This window comes from Humulus lupulus, chromosome 6 (genome assembly GCF_963169125.1).
Source record: "Humulus lupulus chromosome 6, drHumLupu1.1, whole genome shotgun sequence".
In the NCBI taxonomy this organism is placed as follows: domain Eukaryota; kingdom Viridiplantae; phylum Streptophyta; class Magnoliopsida; order Rosales; family Cannabaceae; genus Humulus; species Humulus lupulus.
In genome coordinates this window covers 215,812,860-215,837,193 of record NC_084798.1, presented here as the reverse complement: position 1 = coordinate 215,837,193, position 24,334 = coordinate 215,812,860, and the positions used below count along the sequence as shown (strand labels likewise).

Genomic DNA, 24,334 nt, shown 5'->3' with positions numbered 1-24,334 from the left:
TATCTGGAAGGAGCCAAGCCTTCTGTCCAAAAGAAAGCTTTCCTGAAATCGGGGGGATGGTTGGGTAAATCCTCAAAGATTTTCTTCTCCTTGGGATAGCTCGAAAGGTAGTAGAAGTCGTCCCCTCCCCAAGCTCGGGAGGGATTACTTTTCAAGAAAAAGACATACAGAATCTCCTTTGGTGAAGGTCCTTCCCACTTTAGCTCGTCGTAAAGCGACCTCAGGGCTGAAAAAACCCTAAAAGAGTTGGTGTTGAGATGGAAAGGAGAAAGTCCGACAAAATCTAAGAAGTCCTTGAAAAAGGACTTTAAGGGCAATAAGGCCCCTGCCTTCATGTGCTCCTGGCTCTAAGCCGCATATTTCAAATTTTTGTCGGGATTACCATCTCCTGAGGCGCGGCAGCTTTGCTCGTGAGAGGTCGGGGCTCGACACTTCAGCGAGCCCAATAGTCCAATATTGTGGAGGGCCAAGATATCAGAGATTTTCCCCAGTGAAGAAATAGAGCTCCAGCAGTGCTCGACCACAAAAAATTCCCTCTTAGAGGTGGGAATGGAGGTTGGCTGTGAGGTAGAAGGGGGATTTGATGGTTCTCCCATCAGTGAAAATTAGAGATCGCCTGGCTTGAAGGAGACTATCACTTTAAGAGTGGTATCAATGGGGATTGGTCTAGGCTCGGGGTCTGGATCTGGATAGATGGACACCCTAAGTCTCTTCCTTTTTCTTTCTTCGACCTCGTCGATTTGACGTCAAAAGTTAGCTCGAGTGTCCTCTTGCTCACGCCTTAGTTCGTACTCCTGAATCAAGCGCTGATTCCGAGTAAAAGGTGACTCTGGGCTCGGTGTTGCCAGTGAGTAAGGAATCGCAAGTTTTGACCCCCACCTCTTTTCCAAATTCTGCGACATCTAGCAAGAGAGAAAAAGGGTGAGGGTCAGACGGACAAGAAGATTAATAGCAAAAATCAAGATAGCCTGAGCTCAAATGCTCGAGACTATGGAACGAGCTCGGTCATAAGAGCGAGATTAGGCTCAGAGCGTGTATTCCACGTAAAGGAGAAAATTGGATTTATTTTTTAGAATCCCTGATTTTCAGGGAAAAATGTTGGCGGTTACCCAAAAAGTGAAATTTTTGGGAAACGTGCAACTTGAAAACCCTAATCTTGTACCCAGTTTCTTGGTCTACACGATATGATAGTTGGAAATCAAGATAACCCAATGAAATGCAATAAACTGGGCTTGAAAAATCGTAACATAAAAGCCTAAAAACTCCACGGTATTGATTGAAGCATTCTAGTATAAGACTGGTAAATGTGCCTAAATGCTACTGCAACAAAAAACATGCATGGAAAAACAAAGCATATACATGAACATATGGGGATAAAAAAATAAACACTTACACAATGAAGATGGTGGAAACAGAGAAGTGGACGACTGGAGGAGCGGTTGCAAGAATGATCTCACGGAGTCGAAAAGGCCAAGGTTGTTTTGTCTTCTTGGTTTAGAGAACATGCAAAGAGGAAAAAAAAAGATTTTTTCGGCTTTAGTTTTTTCTCTCTCTAAAACTTGAAACATAAAAATGAAGAGGAAGGGGATGACACAGTATATATGCGTCTCAAGAGAAGGTTAAGGGTCGAGCTAATCTGGGCCTTTGGCTGGATTTGGTATTTGATCCAATGGTTAGGTGCGAATGTAGCAGTGGCGGCAAAGGCTGACGGGAAAGGACGAGGTGTGTTGAAAGCATACTCAAGTACTTTGATCTTCCAATACCCACCTGACGCGTGTCCACACTTGAGTACAAAGGATGGCATAGTTTCCAAGGAGGGCAGTTCAAATGTTTCCTTCTCATGGGATTCGAATTGATACTTTTGAGGGGGCAAAATGTTACACCCAGATTTCGAGATAAGGAGTCATGACCTACAAAAGTTGGGCTCGTCAGGTGTGAGCTCGAAGTATGCATGGTCATCATATGATCTTTCAGTTAGACCGCTCCGCTGTAATTACCAACCTCGAAAGCTCGAGGGTGTTTAGCCTCGGATATGCTTTGAGCTCGTAATGGCATGACAGTTGAATATATTTTTCACCAATTTCCATCAGGCGGTACAGCTCGAGCTCAGGAAATACAAGCTCGGATGTGGCAGCTTCGTCGGCATCCATTTGTCCTGAGCATAGCACGAAGTTGGGTGGCGAGCTCGTGATTAACCCATGATCTTGACAGACTCAATGCTAATTGTCGATCTCGATGATTTGATGATTCATCTTAAATAACCCATTACGTGTGAATGTGTTTATTGTTATGCAATCTCCTAATATAAGGGATACCATTTAATATGTTATCCATTCCCGATCTTCATGGGACGTTTTAGTGTATGTAGGAGATAATGCATTTAATATCATTATTTTAATTGATATTCAGAATATCTTCCCGAAATATGTGAGAATGAATTCTAAATCCTTCTCTATAAATAGAGAAGGAATCACCACTTGTAAAGGATGAATTTCTGATTTCTAAAGGAGAAGCTCTAGGCAATTCATCTTTGAAAGAATTTCCAGAAACTCCAAGTCTTAATTACATAGACTCGTGGACTAGGCAGAATTAACTGTTGAACCACGTAAAAATTCTCTTGTTTCTCTTCATAATTCATTTGCTTCATTGTTTAACTATTTAATTGCTCTACGATTTAAATTGACGAAAAATGGCGTCAACAATTTATTTAATGCATAATCTAAGTTCTTATCTTCAAATATACGATTTTCTCCTCCTTTCTCTCCAACTATAGGAGCTCTCTTCAAATCCAAATTAGGACAAAGACCATTCAGGACTATCCACCGTTCTCTTGACTGCAACTATAGCACCGAAGCTGATGCCATTTTCGTCATTGCCCAATGTTCTCAACAAGCTTAGCAAGATTATGTTTTTACACAATACTAAGGAGCCTAGCACTGATGCACAATACAAAGGGCCTCCTTCACTTCACTTTCTCAGTCAATATTGTTGTGAGCTTTTCATCTCTTTCAAATTTCAACTTTTATTTTCTTTAAGGGTGCCATAGTTTTTCATTTTGGGTATCTAGTCATCTATTTTTTTAGTCTACAATATGTTGCTGTTAAGTTGCTCACATCTTTGCAAACATCTCCATTATACAATTGAGTTTATATTTTTTAAGACTCTGACAGTATATGAGGATTTGGATGTGTATTCTATTATACTTAACTAAGTTTAACTATTGATACGAGATATTCATTAGTTTTTTTTCCTGAAAAAGAAATTTTCAATGGTTTGGATTATATATGAAACTTGTTTTGGATTATAAAAGGATCCCACAACATTTTTAAAGCACGTGTCTCTATATTATCTATAAAATTAATATATGAGTTTTCAAGTTGTCATGAGTTGCATTGGGTTGCTTTAGGCTAGATAGGATTGCATCGGACTTGCATTCAAGGTTATATGAGGTTGCATTCGGTTGCATGGCTTGCATTTGAAGTTGCAATAGGTTTCTTGTATCTACGGTTTTTATGGGTTGCATGAGGATGAAATTATCATATGAGTTTTTAATGTTGTTTTTGGTTGCATAGTGTTGCACTGGGCTTGCGTTTAAGGTTGCATGTGTTTGTATCTGAGGTTGTAGCGGGTTCCATTGAGCTTGAATTTGAGGTTGCAGTGGGTTGCATAAAGATGAAATTCGCAATTAATTTTTTAAATTTTGATATAGTTTTCATCGAGTTGCAATTGAGGTCGTAATGAGTTGCATAAGGATGAAATTAGCATATGTGTTTTTTTAAGTTGTCATGAGTTGCATGTGATTGCATATGAATTCTCGAATTGGGAATACTAGGTTATATAGGGTTGCATTGTGGTTGCATGGGCTTGTTGAAATGTACGCAACCTCTTCAACAAATGTTGCAACCACTATTGAAAATTTTACAACATCTGCAGAACCTATGAAACATGAGGTGTAACATTTGAAACATCAAGTGCAATCTCTTTGGAAATTTGTAAATGGGGTTGCATTGACTAGCATTTAAGGTTTCATTTGGGTTGCATGGGCTTGCATGTGTTGCAATGTTGTTCTTTGGGTTGCATGAGATTGCAGTATTGCATAAGAATGAAATTAAAGTGTAGTTTTTATGTTACCATGTGTTGCATAGGGTTGTAGTGAGTTGCATAACTTGTGTTTGAAGTTGCAGTGAGTTTCATTAGGCTGACATGTAAGGTTGTAGTGAGTTGCATTTGAAATATCATTTGGGTTGCTCTAGATTGCATTTGAAATTGCATTGGACTTACATTTAAAGTTGTAGTGGGTTGCATTTGAAATTGCATTGGGTTGCATGTGTTGCTTTATAGGTTCTATGGGGTTACAATGAGTGACATTTGAGATTGTGGTGAGCTTCATTGTATTACATGATCCCTTACATTGGACATTGCAATGGGTTGTTTTAGATTACAATAGATTACAGGCTTGCATCTGAGGTTGGAGTGAATTACATGAGTAACATAAGAATGAAATTTGCAAATTAGTTTTTTTTAAATTGCTTTAGCTGACATTTAAGGTTGCAGTGAATTGCATAAGTGTCATAAGAATGAAATTTGCAAATTAGTCACTAAAAAAATGCAAATTACTTTTTAAAGTTTCTACAATACCAAATGAATAAATATCTCTAATTATCACATCTTTATTATTATTCTAACACCTAATTGCACGGCAATATTGAGATATTAATTAATACTCATTTCTTACAAAAGTACAAACCATAAATAATATATGTATCTCTTTGGTTATATAAAACCAATCCTTATGTTCAATACTTATTAAGATGTAAACTTTGTGCACTTTATTATAATTGGCATCAAGAATTTGAGAGATTTTAAAGTTATCCAATTCATTATAATACAAATTCTTCTTTTTTGCTTTGTTTTAATACTATTATGATTATTATTATATTAATTTATATATAATTTTACTAAGATAAAAACAACCACTCAAATCTGATGACTCGTCTCTTTAAGCTTAATTAATTTAGTATAACAACTACACTTTTCCTCTTTAGTTCACTTGAGTTTGTGTCTATCTTGAAAGAATATTAAATAAATAAGTAAAAGTTAAGATAACAACATAATATAGTCTGACTCAAATATCTTTATGTGGAAGAATATAGAAAAAAAAAATTAATAGATTACATAGTAAAAAATTTGAAAGAGATAAAAAAAATGAGCTAAATTCATTGTACACTTGCGGGAAAGAATATTAAATAAATAGGTAAAAGTTAAGATAACAAAATAATAATCTGACTCAAATACCTGTATGAGGAAGAATATAGAAAAAAAATTAATAGATTACATAGTAAAAAATTTGAAAGAGATAAAAAAAAAATGAGTTAAACATGTATTCATTGTACACCCATTTAACAAAATTAATATTTTACCATGCTGGAGAGAAAAATAAAAGAAGAAATCGTAAAAATAAAATTAACAAATATATAAACCGTACTTTTAAATAAATTTTATTAAAAATGAAAAGAAAAAAAAGGTTAATGTAATAATGAAAAGAAAGTGTAAATTATGGTATATACGGTAAATTTTCTATTATTTATCATGTAAATGGGATAAAAAAATCATTTATTATATTGAATGTACTCTTTATAGTTTTTTTTTTAATGATACACATATAGAATGAAAATAGACAAATAAAAAAAACATAATTTTCCACACAATTTTTTTTATTAAGTTTGTCTGCTTTTATTTATTTTTTTGTCAAATTATAGGAAAAATTATATTTTATTAATTAAAATTTTAAAACCACAATACTTACTTTTATATATTAAATTAAAAAAATATATATCTAAAAATAATTTATAAAAAAACATATATAAAATTAAAGTTGTCAATACTACAAAAGGACCTTTAAAAAAACCTGGAACGAGCCATAACTAAATAATTTTGTCTAAATATAACTAATAATAATAGTTCCTGAAGAATATGTCGTGAATGAGGGCTCCAAGAATACAAAAAAGAAAAGAGAACAACTTCAAAAAAAAAAAAAAAAAAAACTTCCAACACAAAGCAGTCTTAATTTAGACAAAGTTATTTAGTTATGCATGCTATAATTTTTTTTAAAAGGGTTTACAACTTTAATTTTATATATGTTGACAAATTTTATTTTATGTATCTTTTTTCATTCTATAAGTTTATTACTAAATAATATATATAAAGAGCATATATTCAATAAATGATTATTTATTTTTACCACATTTACATAATAAATAATGTATTTAGTATTTGGTATATAAACAAGTGGGAATCACTTTTTGTATATTATGGGATTTTTGTGATATTTTACAATAATAATTATTTAAAAATAGTAAATTAAATTAAATTAAATGTAAATTCACTTTTAGAATAATTTAAATTAATTATATAATATAATTTACTGTTAATTAACAACAAATTTTTTTTTTTATAAAAACTAGCAAGAAACATAAATTTAAAATTCAGGTATAATATTAAATATATAATATATAATCTATTGTTGTCACTTTTAAATTCAAAACATAAAACAAACATAAATTTAAACAAAAATAAATAAATTATTTATTTAAAATTTATATGATATTAATATAAATTTAATAAAAAATAATTAATAAATTTTATAAATAAAAGTAACCAAACATACATATTACACATTGTTTATATCTAGTTTATATATATTCATTATTATTTGATAAGAAGTCCAAGCCCCTGAGAAAGAACTATTTTTTATTTATTAATTTTTAATGACATACACAACACTACGTACTTATTTTGACCACAAACTTGAGTTGGACAAATTAATAATGTAAGCAAAATAATTAATTAAAAATATGACATGATGCATGGTGTACATGACACATATTATTGGAGAAGTTTCTTTATTACAGAGTACATAGACACAACTACTCCTTAGTGATTAATAATAGTATTTTGTGAGTCCAATTATAAGTTTAATATTTAGTTAAAACTCGTCGACGATATTCTCCTATAGCCCATATTGGAAAGATATTACGATATGATGCGAAGTTTAACACCCCATTCTTCATATATATTCCAGTTACTTCCTGCAATCAAATATGATTTATAATATATTTACCAAATTAAACATACTACCGAATACAGCTTACTTGAAAAATCACTTTGTGAGGTAACTAAATATAGGATAATTCTGTGTGATTTTTTTTTATGACTGTGTATATTGTAGATATTTAGAGCATTCTGCAAATTTTCAGAAAATTCCGAATAGTTTACAGTACCAAAAATTAGGTTCAAACATATTATTTTCCACACACATAAAAAAAAATAGTCACGCGTGCAATAATATGTTTGAACTTAGTTTTCGGTACTGTAAACTATTCGGAATTTTCTGAAAATTTGCAGATGCTCTAAATAGCTACAATATACACGATCATAAAAAAAAATCGCGCCGAAAACTTTCATAGGTCAAGAATACTGAGAGCCCCACCGGTAGAGCTTAAAGTAAAGCCCCTACAGGAGAATTCCCCAATAAATATATAGGGAGAAACAACTATAAGAACTTCAAAAAGAGCCTTATCCTAGGTGGGCGCTTGTGTATTTCCGACCAGTGAATAATTTTCGATTTAATTTTTTTTTATGACCGTATATTTTTTAGTTATTTAGCACATTTTTAGAAAATTTCAAATAATTTACAGTACCGAAAATTAAGTTCAAAACAAGTTATTCCAAACTTAACTAAATTTTTATGGTTCTAGAAAACAATATATTTGAAGCTAATTTTCATCACTGTAAATTATTCGAAATTTTCTGAAAATTTTCTAAGTGTTTTAAATAACTACAAAATATACGGTTATAAAACAATTGTGCCAAAAATTATTCACAAGTTAGAAATACAGAAAACTCCCACTGGTGGAGCTCTTTTGGCTGAATCCCCTACAATAAAATTTGTCTATATATTTATACAATTTATGAGAGTTATACATGTATATGTACACATATTGTGTACATAATTAATGTCATATATACCTGTTGAGGAAAGTCACCATCTTCAGTTTGTTCATTGATCAATAATCTTATTGCTCGATGTATGGGTGTTGGATCAATATCAGCCTGAATTGAATAAAACGTTGCGTGGACTATGTGGCTTAAAACATTGAGGAAACTTTTGATAAAGAATTTTAATTCGACTTTTTAACATTTTAATTTCATAATACATATATCTTTTCAGTTAATTTTTTTTAGATTTTATTCTTTTTTTTGTTTGTTTGATATTATTTGATTTGTTTTTATAATTTTTACTTTTATTTTTAAGATTTAAAATTAAAAATAAGAAGGTTGAGCAATCTGCTAATAAAAGAAAATATTGTACAAAATATTTCATATAGCATGTGCCAACTTTATTGTATAATAATAAATAATAATTTTGTATTATTTATATATCTATATACATCAATTTGCATATTAAATGAAAAAGAAAGATAGAAAATTGATATTCAATGAATCAATGATAGTTTATTTATATATCTATATACATCAATTTGCATGTTAAAGCAAATTTGCTTTGTCCAATATAATAGTTTTACAATTTTTGTGCCAAATTTAACACAATTTAGAAGTTGTACTATTAGAAGTGGTCTAACAATCTATGTTTGTATTGGAAATATAATATACATTAGTTTTCACTATATATATATATATATATATATATATATATAAATACCTGTCCAGCCACAATGAGAGCTAACAATGCCCATGCAGTTTGGACCACATTTGATCGATCTCCTTCTATGTTGGTATACACCTATTTAATTCACAATTTGAAGACGAATTATCATCATAATATATATGTATATATATATTCTCATATTAATTTTGAGAATAACATTTTAAGATTAGTTAGATTATGACCTCGTTTACGCTTGAAAGGTAACTTTCTCCCCAACCACCATCAGATAGTTGCTTGGACAAGAGATATTCACATGCCTTTTGTAAGTTAGGGCAATTGGTATAAGTTTTACCACAAGCTACCAACGCCTCTACGCCAAACCATGCACCGTACGTGTAGCAAAGTCCCCATCGTCCATACCTGAGAGTTTTATATGAATATTAAAGTACAACACTGGTGTCCAACAACACAAAGATGTGTAATACTGCTATTGATACAATTCTATATTGGGTATCGCATACATTTTAATTTAATAGCCATTTATTATGATATTTGTGTGCTTTCTATATATTCAAACTAATAATAAAAATTCATGAAATATTTATTATTACCATGAACCATCAAGGTTTTGTGTATTGATAATGTAGCGCTCTCCCTTTGTAATGCATTTGTCTATTTCATCTCTTCGGTATGTTGGATATAGTTTCCTAAAGAGTACCAAACTTTGGATAACTGAAGAAGAGCACTCTACATAGCTGAAATTCATCACATTATATTTATTAGAAGAAAACTAATCAGCCACATCTTTCTATATATATATATATATATATATATCAAATAAAATATAACATATTCTTACTCTCTCTCAACCACAGCGTCTGCAAGGAACTCTACGGGATTTAAGTACTGCAAGATAAGAGAGCTAAAATTACAAAATAATTAAGTTTTTTCTTCAATAATCACTTGTTACAAAATAAATGTATATATATATATATATATAATGCTGAAAATACCTCCAACCAATGATATCCTCTTTTGGGTTCCCAAGCAGAGAAACCGCCATCATTACTCTGTACGTAGTAGGCATATAGTAAAAATGACAAAAATCTATAAAATATAAGAAAAGTAGGATAAACATAATTAATGACTAATTGAGATTCTAATTAAGTACACGTACTTGATATGTGATCAAAAGATTTACTGAATCATAGAAGCACTCTATGTCCATTTTCTCTCCAACTAGACTTGGTGAGATTTGAGAGAGCATTAGTGTGGCCTGTAAATTAATCAAACATATGAAAAATAAAGTTAAGATGTAGAGAATTTCATTTTGGAACCTTAATTTGTTTTCCTTTAAGAATACTATTGCTATGGGATACCCTATCATGCATAACACCATACACTACAAAAAACAGGGCCTATACCGAGAACAAATGTCCTCGGTATAACCTCTACCGAGACAATGTCGTCGGTAGAAAGTTATCGGTACATCCGCGTCGGTAAAACAAAACTTCTACCGACGACATTAAAAATGTTCTCGGTATAGGTTTTACCGAGGACAATGTCCTCGGTAGAAAGTGACGAAAGTCCTCGGTACAACCATCCCCAATTTGTCATCATACTGGTATATATCGACATCTTAGTGGTATATACCGAGGACAATGTCCTCGGTATAGACTTTTCCCCAATTTTTTTTTTATATTTGTTATTCCCTTATTTATTTATTTATTTATTTTGAATTAAATATAAAAAAATAGAATAAAATTAAAACACTTATATTAAACATATAAATAAAAACATAAGAGTATGTTCGCTGAATCAAAATAAAGAATTGTCTTAAACATGATAATGTAATAGTCAATTGTAATAAAATTCATACATAAGTCCTACTGAGTCGGTGCTCCAACATCGGGATCATCGGGTGGTGGTGGGGCACATTGAGATCCCGGGGTGATACAATGAGTCCGGACATGCTCCTCTAACTGTCGAAGACGCTCTCTCATCTCAGACAACTCTTCATCTCTAGTTTGTGAAGGACGAAAATCAAATGGAGTTCGGCCCCTTATGTTAAGGATATGTCCATATCCTTTCTGGTGGCCCCGTCGTTTTCCGAAGACAGTTTGTACCAAAGATATGTCTTCATCTTCAGGCGCACTCGAAACTGGTGTGGAACTCTCAGTATCAGTTGCCTGTGTCTGCTGTGTGTCGCGGTATGCACGCAATTCCTCCTGTGATACAATGTATATGTAATTAAAATTTTGAAACAATTAAAAATTTGAAAAATGTTTAAAAAAACTTAAAGTACCAAAGTATTTTTTGCTGTCTCTGTCACCCACCCTGTGCCTGATTTATGGTGAGTATCCATCCAGCTATCCGGGATGGACTCAAGTTGCCCAGTCTCTAAATTGCGCTGTCACGTACATATATTTTTATAAAATTAATAATTAAACGTAAATAAGAAAAATAAACTAAAAAATAATTAATTAACTAACCTTTTTATAGTGTAGGGCTGGGATTGACTGAGAACCTCCATAGCTAAGCTCTTTCAGTTTCCTTCTATTTTCCTTGTTGATCACAGAACGTTTCTGCAAAAAGTTATCGTTAGTAATATATTTAATTAAGATAGTTAATTTTAGCAAGAAATTAATACCGTAATTTCTGGGCGTCGGAAAATACATAAACTACTTACTTCCAAATGTGCAAGTATTCTTTCTTTCGAGACATTTGGTACTTTTGACCATTGAGGACAGTCCGGATCTGTGTACTGTCGAACAAGTAATCCGAGCTCTCTTGAGAAATTTGAGCTGTACTCTTCGATCTCTTTATATGTTCTCCCCTGCACATCCCACTCGAGAGGGAGAGGACGCCCCAACTGTTCCCTCTTTTCCCGCGTGTTCAATCCTTTATGGCGTCCACGTTTATTTGGAGGCGCTATTGTATGCAAATTCAATATTTTAAAATTAATATGGATTAATTGTTAAATTTTAAGGAGTATATCAATGTGTAAAGTATTACCTCGTTCACAATCAGCTGAGATATCTGACGGTCAAATTAATCCACATGTGTGTCCTAATTCAGAGAGAGGCAAATGTAAGAGTCTTCAATGACTCACCCTCTCTAAACGGGTCTAAGGCTTCTTGTGATGAACACTAAAAAAATATAATATTATCACTAGGTGATAATAACACTATTATATCTTTGGTAATAATTTCTTATTACCAAAGAAAAAAACAAATAAAATTAAATATGTTTTTTTTAATGTCTTATGCTCTTTGAAGTTAATTATATTGTTTTATGATATATAACTATAATATATTTCAGTATAAATATTATTAAAATTATTTAAATTTGACATATTAATTTGGTATTTATTAAATTACATATTTTACTTATGCTTTATTGAATTGTTTTATTAATTAAAACAAAATTTCTAAGATTTGTTTAAATTTTATTTATTTACTTTAGGATTTAATTATTACTTAAATTATTTAATTAATGTTTATTTTTATTAAAATTTAGTTGCATAATGTTAATGTTAATTTTTTTTAATGTTAATTTTAAAATATATTATTTATATAAAAAAACATAAATTACTCAAAAATTGAAAAAAAAAAATTAAAAAAAATACAGAAAAATTAAAAACAACTAACAAATATTATTAAAAACATATTTTTTTAATTTTAATTTTAATAATGATTAAAACTAACAAATATTAAATTTAATTTTTTTAATTTTAATAATGGTTTTCTAATAATATATTTGTTAATTTTATTTAATGAGAACTAACAAATATTATTTTTTTACATATTAATTTAGTATTTATTAAATTACATATTTTACTTATGCTTTATTGAATAGTTTTATTAATTTAAACAAAATTTCTAAGATTTGTTTAAATTTTATTTATTTACTTTAGGATTTAATTATTACTTAAATTATTTAATTAATGTTTATTTTTATTAAAATTTAGTTGCATAATGTTAATGTTAATTTTTTTTAATCTTAATTTTAAAATATATTATTTTACTTATCAATTCACTATTTATTAAATTAGAAATTTTATTGAGTACTTCTACTAATATTCACAATATCTCTAAATTTTACAATTCTATAAAAAATTCGGCAGCATAACGACTATATTTTCATCTATCCCAAAATTTAAAATCCTGCAAATAAGACATAAAAAATATCCAGACCCAGATCATGCAGAGAGCATTACAAATACATTTTAAACGACTATATAATTTATAATTATTAGTCTAAAGTTTATTAATTATTCAATTTTCTAACCAAAATATTAAAATTCTACTAAAAATTAACAACAACAAATTAATCATCAATATTCATAAAATTTGAATTTTTACTACTAACATAACCAAAAAAAATTAAAATTGACAACAACAACATACTAACATTACCACCAAAATTTTCAAATTAACACTCAAATATTTAATATATTTAGTAATATGTTTAACACACATAAAATTCACCAAAACAACATAGAATTTATTTAAAAAAAATACTAATTACTCATATAACAATTTTCTAATTCCTAATATCATTTTTACTAATACTTATTTTGAAAACCTAAAAATAAATACATTCTATCTAATATAATAATTTCAGATTTTTATTAAAATTAATATTATATTATTTATATAAAAAAACATAAATTATTCAAAAATTGAAAAAAATACAGAAAAATTAAAAAAAAACTTACCAATGCCTTCAATATCTTGCTAGCAATCTCTTTAGTCCAACAAAAACCGAATACCCAACCTTCAAACAAAAACTACAAAATATCATTATACAATTTCATAAATATATATATATATAAAAAAAATGAATAAATAAACCATACCTTCAACAAATACACAGAAATCCCTTCATCCTTGGCAATTTTGAGGCTTAAAACCGAGCTTTTTGGGAGGAAAACGGAGGAGGGAGGCAGACGGCTCGGAGAAAACCGAGAGAAACCAGAGAGGAAGGAGAAGGGGCTTCGCGGCTGTGGGGTATATTTATAAACCTTCTACCGAGAACATGTTCTCGGTATAGGTTCTCGGTATAACAACTAAACCTATTCAAAACCGCGAAAATGTCCCGCGCATATGAAATGTCTATACCGAGGACATGTTGTCGGTATAGTGTTCTCGGTATAGAACCTTTTTTTTGTAGTGATACATACTCGTGTAATTTATTATCAGATCTCATATATTTAAAATTAAATTTAAATATATAAGATATTATGTTAATTACACCAATGTTCATATATGTGGTATTAAGAACCAAGGTGCCCCATCAAAGTAAATTTCATGACTTTCTTATCCACATAGAACAATTCTCATTGTTTATGAAATTTATGTTCTCTATTTATTCTTCAGCTGTTCTCAAAGTTAGGATTTAAGAATTAGAGCAAACACGTACAGTTCTCTAATGTTTATTTTGGAATAAATAATATTTTTATCACCTGAAATTTTCACACTATCGCATTGTAACTAAATTAAATGAAAGAGTAAAGATGATATATATATATATATATATATATATAATAGGACCAAAACAAACACAAGTCCATACCAAGTGATAGAGGTCCAATTGGTAATGAACACGTGGCAACGACTAAATGAGCACTGAAAGTATATCAATAATATATTCGAGAAGGGAGAAAAAATCGTAGGAAAATAGTTGGAAATTGTAACATTTTATTACAAACTATATTGTATGTACCTATTTGAACACAATTCACACTAACAATATTACACATTATTGGAACATTTAATATTAATATATAACTAGAATTTAAGCCAAAAGTTAACTTGTGGCATAGATTTTGCCCAAAATTAAATGCATGCATAGTTATGAGAATTAGATATATAAATATATTGTATGTTTACCTTTAATGCTTCGGCAGCACAATCAGAGACTACCCAACCTTGGTCAGCAGTATTAAAGGTCCATCCACCTTTAGACATATGTCTATACATTTGAGTATAGTTTCCAGGAGGATTTTTACGAATCTGCATATATTTATATATATATATATAACAACTTTGCTTAATAAGAACATGATTTATATACACATAAATATATAATTATATAAATATATATATTTATTTATGTGAGAGATCAAACCTGTGAAGCCTTTAAGAACTCATGGGCTTTTCGAAGAGTATGGCAATACTCTTCATTTAGATTACATGATATAATAGCTTGAACAGCAAGAGCTCCATCCCATGATTGAGAACCAACAGCCTGAATATATAAATACACACAAAAGAGTTTAATTATAATTGGATTATAATCTATTCATTATTTGGCTCCATCTTCAGCAATCCAAAACTTTTAAACCTGACACTTGGCTCCATCTTCAGCAATCCAAAAATAATCTGGAAGTCTAGCTATGTGACACTTAAAAGCTTCTGAATTTGGATCTTCAACCCAACGAGCAAGCATAGTTACTATCTGTATATACCACAAGTGATTTTATAAGTTTTCATAGGAATACTTGAGTAATATATAGCATCTAATTAGCAATATTACATCTGAACTGAACTCTTTATATTTATATATCTATCTATCTTTCTATATATATATATATACTAGATAGATACTGTTAGAGATTGTATATAGTTAGGCTGTTAGAATTCTGTTGTGAGTTTTATAGAGTTTGTTAGCCTTTCGAATTAGTTTGTACAGCTGTGTATTTACTTAGCTTAGACTATTATACTGTTTTGTACAGAACTTTTCCAATTAATGAAAATCATTTTTCATCACACTCAGATTATTATTATTATGGTATCAAAGTCACTCCACTGAGAGTTTCTCTGTTTGTGTTTCCTCATTCTGATTGTTCTTCGTTCTTGGTTTTTCTTCTCCGATTGTATTCCTCGGCAATGGCTACTACTCCGGCCGCCATTGTTTCATCTTCTTCTGGTTCTTCCTTGTTTACTCTGGTCACGTTTTCTCATAAGATCTCATTTAAGCTGGATCTGAATAATTTCTTGCTCTGCCAACCACAAATTTTGTCTGCGATCAAAGGCCACCAGCTTCAGGATTACATCTCTGAAGATGCGTCTCCACTACCGAAATTTATTTCTGAAGCAGATCAGATTGCCAAGAACATTAATCTTGCCTTCGTTCAGTGGGATTAGCAGGATAATCTTCTCTACTCTTGGCTTCTCTCCTCTATGACGAAAGGGATGCTCACTCGAGTTGTTGGATCAGATACCTCGGCAAAAGTTTGGAAAGTTTTGGAGGGATGCTCTTCTTGGTATTCTGCTATGCAAGATGAGTTTCAGGCCCTTATAAACAATGGTACATGGTCCCTCGTCTCATTACCTTCAGGCAGAAAACCAGTAAGTTGTAAGTGAGTCTTTAAGCTAAGGAAAATCCTGATGGATCAATTCAAAAACACAAGGCTAGACTTGTTGCTAAAGGTTTTCACTAACAATATGGGACTGACTTCACTGAAACTTTTAGCCCTATTGTGAAACCAACTACGGTAAAGGTAATACTTACTCTTGCTCTTTCCAAAGGCTGGCTTGTTAAACAATTGGATGTAAATAATATCTTCCTTAATGGCACACTCACTAAGAAGGTTTATATGATTCAACCACCTGGTTTTGAAGATATCACTGCTCCTAATATGGTTTGCAAACTTCATAAAGCACTTTATGGGTTAAAGCAAGCTCCAAGAGTTTGGTTTGAAAAGCTAAAGGCTGCCTTAATCTCTTTTGGTTTTACTTGTGCCAAATCTGACTATTATTTGTTCATTTGAATTACACATCATCATACTACTATTATTATAGTCTATGTTGATGACATTTTTGTAACAGGGAATACTCCTTCAATTATTGATGTTTTAGTTTCAGATTTGCACAAAGCTTTTCCTTTTAAAGACCTTGGAGACTTGAGCTATTTTCTCGGATTGCAGGTAACCAGAACCTCTACTGGTTTACATTTATCTCAGAAAAAATATATTACTGACATCTTATGTCGAGCTAAGCTACAGTTTGCAAACTCCCTGCCTTCACCAATGACTGGTGGTGAGAAACTCTTAGCGTCTGGGAGCGATCCTGTCCTTCATCCTCATGAGTATCGAAGTTTAGTCAGTGCATTACAGTATGCTACAATCACTAGACTGGAGATCACTTATGCAGTCAATAGAGTCTCAATTTATGCAGAAACCTCTTCAATCCCACTGGAAGATAGTCAAAAGGATTTTGTGTTACCTCAAAGGGACTCTAGATTTTGTTTTGCATATGAGGCAGGGTGAAGATTTGAGGTTGAGAGGTTATTGTGATGCTGACTGGGCATCCCACCCTGATGATAGGAGGTCTACCTTTGGGTTTTGTGTTTACCTTGGTCCCAGTCTGATTTCTTGGTCATCTAAAAAGCAAAGAACGGTGTCAAGGTCAAGCACTGAGGCTGAGTACAGAAGCCTTGCTGGGGTAACTGCAGAGATAACTTGGATTCAGTCCTTGTTGTCTGAAATTCAGCTCAAATCGTCTCAGCCTACTATGTGGTGTGATAACCTTAGCACAATCCTAATGTCAGCAAATCCAGATCTTCATGCTAGGACAATGCATATTGAATTGAATCTCTATTTTGTTCGTGAGAAGGTAATCAATGAGCAGCTGATTGTTAAGCATACACCTGCTCATGATCAAATTGTTGATGTTCTAACTAAAGCCCTCTCAAGTTCTCAGTTTCTTATGCTTAGAGACAAACTTAGACTTGCTTCTCTATCTAATCTAAGTTTGAGGGGGAATGTTAGAGATTGTATATAGTTAGGCTGCTAGAATTCTGTTATGAGTTTTATAGAGTTTGTTAGCCTTTCTGATTAGTTTGTACCGCTGTGTATTTACTTACTTAGCTTAGACTATTTATATTGTTTTGTACAGAACTTTTCCAATTAATGAAAATCATTTTTCATCGCACTCAGATTCTTATTAGATACAAACCACAACGTTATTAGTTTTATTTATAAAATTTGTTAATTATGTTATTAAATATATATTATTATCATATAAATTTTAAATAGATAAATAATATTATATCTAAAAAATTACATAAACATATTAAACAAAAACATTGTCTTTTTAAAAAAAAAATATAATATGTTAACTTTTTTAAATATAAATGATAATTCTTTTTTATAAAAATTAACATGATGTATTATATATTATTATGATGATATTTTATTATATTTAAATTTATATTAATATAAATATTAAATATCTAGTCTTGTATTAAATATTATTATAATAATAATATTTTATAACATTTGAATTTATATTAATATAATTATTAAATATATAGTCTTGTATTACATATTATTATAATTATAATATTTTACAATATTTGAATTTGAATTTAAACTTATATTAATATAATTAATAAATATCTATTTCTATTAGTTTAAATTGTATATTCCGTTAAAATTAACAAAAACAAACTGTTAAAACCAATAATATTTCCATTATTTACATATTTTTTATATAGAAGTAGAATGTGGTGCATGGTAAGAAGTATGAGATTCATCCCATGCTTGTAATATTTGTTTTCTCGAAATGGTCATTTTGTAATTTTGCCACTGAGAGTATTTTGTCATTTTACATATTTATGGGTTTAGATATGTATGGATTCCAATGATAACAAAGATTCTTGATTTCTTATGTTTGAGAACCTGGAATGAGATTTAAATCTCGGCATGTGCATAATGCCGAATAAATAATTAATTACGTGGGTTAATTTAATTATTTATTTATGTTCTGAATGTTATTATTATTATGAGCATAATAATATTAATAACATGATATGAATTCATTATGTTGTATTATACAGTTTATTGCATTATTATTTAAATGGATTAAATAATGGTAATTGCATGTAATTATGAAATGACCATAATGTCCCTGTTGACGCCGTTTTTCGTCAACAGATAAAAGAAGAGAGCAAGTAAACAATTAAGACAATGGCTAAAAGAAACAAATGAATCAGACACACGGTTTTTACGTGGTTCAGCAGTTAAATCAGCCTAGTCCACGAGTCTCTGTTATTAAACTCAAGATTATCTCTGAAAATTCTTTCAGCATGAATTCTTCAGAGTTTTCTCTCAAGGATCGGAATTTTCGGCCCTTTACAATGGTGCATGCCTTCTCTATTTATAGAGAAGGATGTAGAATACTATCCCACATATTTTGGGTAATTACTCTTTTGTGAATAAAAATAAATGGCCTTAAATGCCAATAATCAGATATAAAAGGAAACGTTCCCCAAAGATCAGGAAACGCATAACTGACTAAATAATATCCCACGATTCTTGGGGATTTACATCAATAAATGAGGATTACATCCCATATTTACAATACTTGTAGATATTCAAGGTGATCATAGCGTATCTCCAAGGCTTCAGCATCCCAGGTTTCACGTCATTGTGCGAGCCACTGACATCTCCCGAGCTAACATTGCTTTCGAGATAGCATATCGAGCTCGAGATCCCTGCTCCGAAGTTCCTGAAGATGAGGGGCTCTCAGAGCTATCTTTCGAGATCGAGATCATTTCGAGGTCACTACACTCGAGGTCATGTATCATACTTTGCAGGCTCGACTTACAATCGTAGAACGTACCCTAACCCTCACGAGACCATTTAATGCGAACTCAGCTTTCGAGGTCATATTTACTATGGCTCGAAATCTGGGTATAACATTTTGCCCCCTCAAAAGTATTTGTTCGAGTCCTAAGAGAAGGAAACTTTTGAACTACTCTTTCTGGGAACCATACCGTCACACTCTTAAAAACAGACACGTGCCAGATAGGTATTGCTCACTTTAGGTACTTGAGTACCTTGGGAACATGCCCACGATCGTTCGTCTGACAGCTTTTCGGCGCCATCTTATCACCGACCCCCCTCCATTCGATCTGTTGAGGATTTTAATCAACGCTCCTGATTAATTCAGTTTTCCCACCTATTTATACAAGACCCCCTCTTCGTCTTCTTCACATTTGTTCATCACAGACCAGAAAAAAGAAAAACACTCCCTAAACCTCTTACCACAGTTTATACTCATTGCATGTTTTCTAGGCCGAAGAAACAAAAGAATCCTGGTTTGTACGAGTCAGTGAGTTCTTTCTTGCAACCTCTTCTCCACTCGACGATTTCGCTGCAATCACCATCACTGTGTAAGTACGCCATTTTTGTTGTTCTTTTTATACTGTGCTTGCTGTGTATGTTAGTTTACGTTCTTAGCATGATGCGATAGGAGGGTTTGAACCGATAGGTTTTTAGGCTTTCTGGATTTTCACTCTGGAAGTTCGTCTCTGGTTTATACCCAGTTTCGACGTTTGAATGTGGTTCCCATTTTCTGGGTTTTGAAATTCTTAGGCAGCGTTTCTTGTACATTAAGCTTTCGGATAAAAATATGGGCTTTGACAAATACACGAGACCCAAAAACGCTTTTCCTGGCTAACCGCCACTCTCCTTTCCCTTGAATTTCAGGACTTTCAAAAAAAATCATCCACGCTCCTTTTCCTTTCCTGTGGAACACGCGCTCTGACCCCTTAGTGAGGGTCTAAATTCTTAGTTTCTTGTCCTTAAATCTCCGAGCTCATTCTGTCGAGCTCGTGATTCTTGTATGCATGGCCCTCACCATTTTTTCTTTCTCGTTAGATGTCACAGAATCCGGAAAGACGGTGGGGGTCACGACGAGCAATTCCTTACGAGCCCAAATCTCCGAGCCCGGAATCGATCTTTGCCCGGAACCAGCGTCGGATTAAAGAATACGAGATCGCACGGGAGCAAGAAGACATTCGAGCCCACTATCGTCGCCAGATAGACGAGGTCATCGAAAAGAAGAGAAGGGTTCTTCGAGAAGCCATCTATCCGGAGCCTAACCCAGGACCTAGGCCAGTTCCCCTCGACCCTGCGTTAAAAGTCACAGTAGCATACCACCCGGGGGAACTCCAGTTTTCCTTAATGGCGGAGCCTTCGTCTTCGCAGCCTAGGAGGGAGATGTTTGAAGCCGAATTCTACCAGAGCTCGGTTACCACCTCCGACCAGATAACTGACATCCTGGCCATTCATGGCCTTAGCTCGCTAGACACACTGAAGTGTCGAGCTCCGACAAGGCATGAACGGAGCTGCTTCGCTCCTGGGGGCCGCGATTCCAGTGTGAAATACGCGGCCTGGAGCCAGGAACACCTAAAGGCAGGAGCTTTGCTGCCCCTGAAGTCCTTTTTCAGATATTTCACCGATTTCGTTGGGTTGGCTCCATTCCAACTCAACACCAACTCATACAGGGTGCTGTCTGCCCTGAGGTCCTTATTCCATGAGCTGGGGTGGATAGGACCTTCACCCCAAGAGATTTTATATATCTTTTGTTTGAAGAGTAATCCCTCCCGAGCTCGGGGAGGAGATGGTTTCTACTATCTTTCGAGCTACCCCAAAGAGACAAAAATCTTTGAAGACCTTCCGAACCATCCCCCTGACTTCAAGAGGGCTTTTTTCTGGACAGACGGTATGTTCCCGTCTCGACATCGTTCGTTTAGGCGAATTCGTAAGTATTCTCGATATTTTCTATTTTTGAGCTCGAATCTTTAGCCCTTGAATCCATGTTTAGTTGAAGTGTATCTCGCCTTTCAGCTAACTTTCAGCGTCCCACCCCTGATGAGACAATGAAGGAGCACAGAGAGAGCCTGCTCCGACTCCCTTATGGCAGGAGGTCTCTCTCATTTCTGCTACATGAGGACAAGCTACGAGCTTGTGGGTTGTTGGGACAGGGCCAGTCAACCTCTGACTGGTCCAGTAACAAATATGAACGCTGGGAGGAAGTGCCTCTGCCCACAGGCATCCTTCCTCCGAGGAGGGAAAGGAAAGCATCTCTCCCAATTCGCTCGAGAAGTCCGCGGTCGGGGAACGAGGCCAATGATGAAGCCTCGAGTTCGGACTCTGATGGAGGTAAAACCCTTCCTACTTCGCGAATGTGGTCCCCCACTTTATTAAAACACAGGCCCAATAGACTAGTCTCGTGCCCACAGGATAGATACCACTTCTACATATGGAGTTGGGTAGATGACTGTGTCCATAGGTTTGATAGTGGGCTCGGGAAATACGACACTATGTATACCACGGACGAGATGTGGAATGGGATAGCTGTGCAGTATGGGACCAATGATTATAGGGACCTTTCGAGGTTATCACCAACTTATAGGGAAGGCCCTCCCCTCGCCTCTTCTGAAGACGGGGGAATTTCATGGTCCCCAAGCTCAAGCTCGGGGGAAAGTTCCAGTTAGGTTTTTTCTTCCACCACTCTATATATAGTGTTGAAGTAACTTGTATTTCTTTTACTGACTCACTGTGATGACTTGTGCAGGCGATATGGACTCCGACCTCGACCCCCTTATCGACAATGCGGGTGCCAAGAGGAGCAAACGCCCCAGGGCAGGGGGACTGAAAACCAGCCAGCCTGGGAAAAGCTCCAAGAGATCTAGGAAAACGACTCCTCCTCCCCCGCCGGCTTCGAGCTCTGCTGCTGCATCGACTGGCCAGACTAACGCCCCCACGACGATACCACCCTCGTAGGCCGTCGTCTCTGTGGTGGCGCCGGCCTCGCAGACTGGTATCGCTGCCGTGGTCGAATCCCAACCTCCTTTGGCGGGTCAAATGCCTTCTACCCAGCTCGCCAAAAGACCTTCTGCCTCCCGAGCTCAGAAGCTAACCATCTCCACCCATATGGATTCGTATGTGGTGGATAATGCTGCCGATCCTCACGGATCTACGCTGATCTCGGATGTAATGTCCCGGATCGGCCAGAGCTACGGCAATTTCGAGGCTCCTCAGTGGCAGTGTATAACTGGCACTCGGGACCGCACTGTCCTGTTCGAGAAGAGTATCGAGCACACTGCCGCGGTAAGTATCCTATATTCCCTTTGCTTACATTCATACTGTCTCGAGGCTAATGATGGTTTCTTCCTTTTTTCAGGCTCTTGCTTTCACTGCCCAGCTCAATTACGAGCTGAACAACGAGGTCCATTCGAGCAGGACCCTCGCCCAAGAGGAGAGGGACCTCCACCTCAGAGCGAATGATGACCTGAAGGCGGCGAACATTAAGCTCGAGGCAGTGGTTAAGGAGCGTGAGGAAATGGCCAAGGAGCTTGGGAAGCTGAAAAACGAACTCGAGAAGCAAAAGAGAGATAACATCCAGCTTCGGGAGACCAATAAGAAGCTCGAGGAAGACAAGGCCGTCACCCTCGACCTCATGGAGGATATCAAAACCCGCCTTACTGCCGAGTTCAAAGAAAAGAAGGAAACGACGGTCGATTCAGCCATGTACCGGATGTGGGCCTATAACGAAGAACTGGATACCAGTTTTCTGGGTCCCCTCGAGGCGTCCTTCCTCGAACGATGGAATGCTCGGCTCGAGAAGGAAGAGGCTGAGCAGCTCGAGAAGGATAAAGCTGCTCCGAGTACCGTTTCGGAGGGAGCTCAGGAGGATAGTCATGCTATTCGTCCTAAGGGGTCCGGTGCCGCTGAGAAGGCCAAGGAGGTTCCTCTTCATTGAGTCTGACCTCGGGGAGATTGGTCATCGGGGCTGTGTCCTCTTGTAATTGATGAATCCGTTTATGTTTATTGTGAATTACGCCCATGGGGCTGATACAATTTTTTTTTCTAATTTAATTTTTTACATGCTTTACATTTCTTTGCTCAAAATATTTCGCACATTCTTATAATTGATGAACTCGTTTATGCTTATTTATGCATACAAACATAGTTTGGATTTTAGGCTCGAAATTCGATGCATTCATGCATAGTTTATTCGGATTATCCGTTTCCGACCTCGTTATTTATCAAGGTCGGATATTACTCCAACCATGAACTTGAAAGTACTTATATGGTATGTAATATGAATGATTTGGTTATATCTTTTTTTTTTTTTTTTCTTAGTTTCTTTTCCTCATCCTCAGTATTTTAGCTCCGAGTTTAAGAGTTCGAAACTATATTTCTAAGATATTCCAGTCTCGACTTTGACTTATCTCGCAATAGGTTTAGGCTCCCATTTGTCGTCGATTGATAATTTGGCCGGTTTGTTCCAAACCTGTTGTGCCTACCCATCTGGTTAACTCCAGATATTTAGGTTTTGATGGTTCGGTTATATCCGAACTATCTTAGCTCGCGATGGTTCAGTTATATCCGAATTATCTTAGCTCGCGCATTTGGTCATGTCCAAATACTTTGTGTTCGGTTATGTCCGATCTATCTAATATCGCGTACTTGGTTATATCCAAGTACTTTATGTATATTTTTTTTTAAGCTGGTGGTATGTATACCAATGATGCCCCCTTAATATCCTATGAGTGTGATCATAGGTTATTAAATTAAGAGAGATTTGCAAAAAATAAAAATAAATTACATGTGAAACAAAGTAGACCCTTTATTTGAAATTCAAAAACAAACTAAGTACAGAAAATCATGGTTACGGGCGACACTTCCTATACTATTGATAATATGGTCTAAGGTGTTCGCCATTCCATGCTCGAGGTATCAGGCTCCCATCTAATCTCGCAAGTTTGTATACGCCCGGTCGGATGATTGACTCTATCTGGTATGGTCCTTCCCAATTCGGCCCGAGCACCCCAGCTGCTGGATCTCGGGTTGCTAAGAATACT

General features: G+C 34.2%; 1 protein-coding gene and 1 long non-coding RNA gene across 2 annotated transcripts in view; both read right to left on the bottom strand.

Moving 5' to 3' along the window:
- Nucleotides 1–6,815: 6,815 nt before the first annotated feature.
- LOC133783232 (lupeol synthase-like) overlaps nt 6,816–24,334 on the bottom strand; it is a 36,012-nt gene continuing 18,493 nt past the window's right edge. The window contains exons 9-19 of the mRNA XM_062222778.1: nt 15,017–15,130; nt 14,801–14,920; nt 14,563–14,685; nt 9,846–9,944; nt 9,682–9,738; nt 9,528–9,574; nt 9,280–9,423; nt 8,911–9,088; nt 8,723–8,803; nt 8,029–8,112; nt 6,816–7,088 (exon numbers count right to left, since the gene is read on the bottom strand). Coding sequence (XP_062078762.1) covers nt 6,975–7,088; nt 8,029–8,112; nt 8,723–8,803; nt 8,911–9,088; nt 9,280–9,423; nt 9,528–9,574; nt 9,682–9,738; nt 9,846–9,944; nt 14,563–14,685; nt 14,801–14,920; nt 15,017–15,130 — 1,161 coding nt within the window. The 3' untranslated portion in view covers nt 6,816–6,974. The remainder of the gene's footprint in view (nt 7,089–8,028; nt 8,113–8,722; nt 8,804–8,910; nt 9,089–9,279; nt 9,424–9,527; nt 9,575–9,681; nt 9,739–9,845; nt 9,945–14,562; nt 14,686–14,800; nt 14,921–15,016; nt 15,131–24,334) is intronic.
- Nucleotides 10,456–14,547, bottom strand: LOC133783240 (uncharacterized). The gene is made up of 7 exons (XR_009870842.1): nt 13,530–14,547; nt 13,389–13,447; nt 11,684–11,737; nt 11,358–11,599; nt 11,161–11,253; nt 10,974–11,078; nt 10,456–10,896 (listed from the first exon to the last, which is right to left on the bottom strand). It is a non-coding gene; the product is annotated as an uncharacterized LOC133783240 (long non-coding RNA).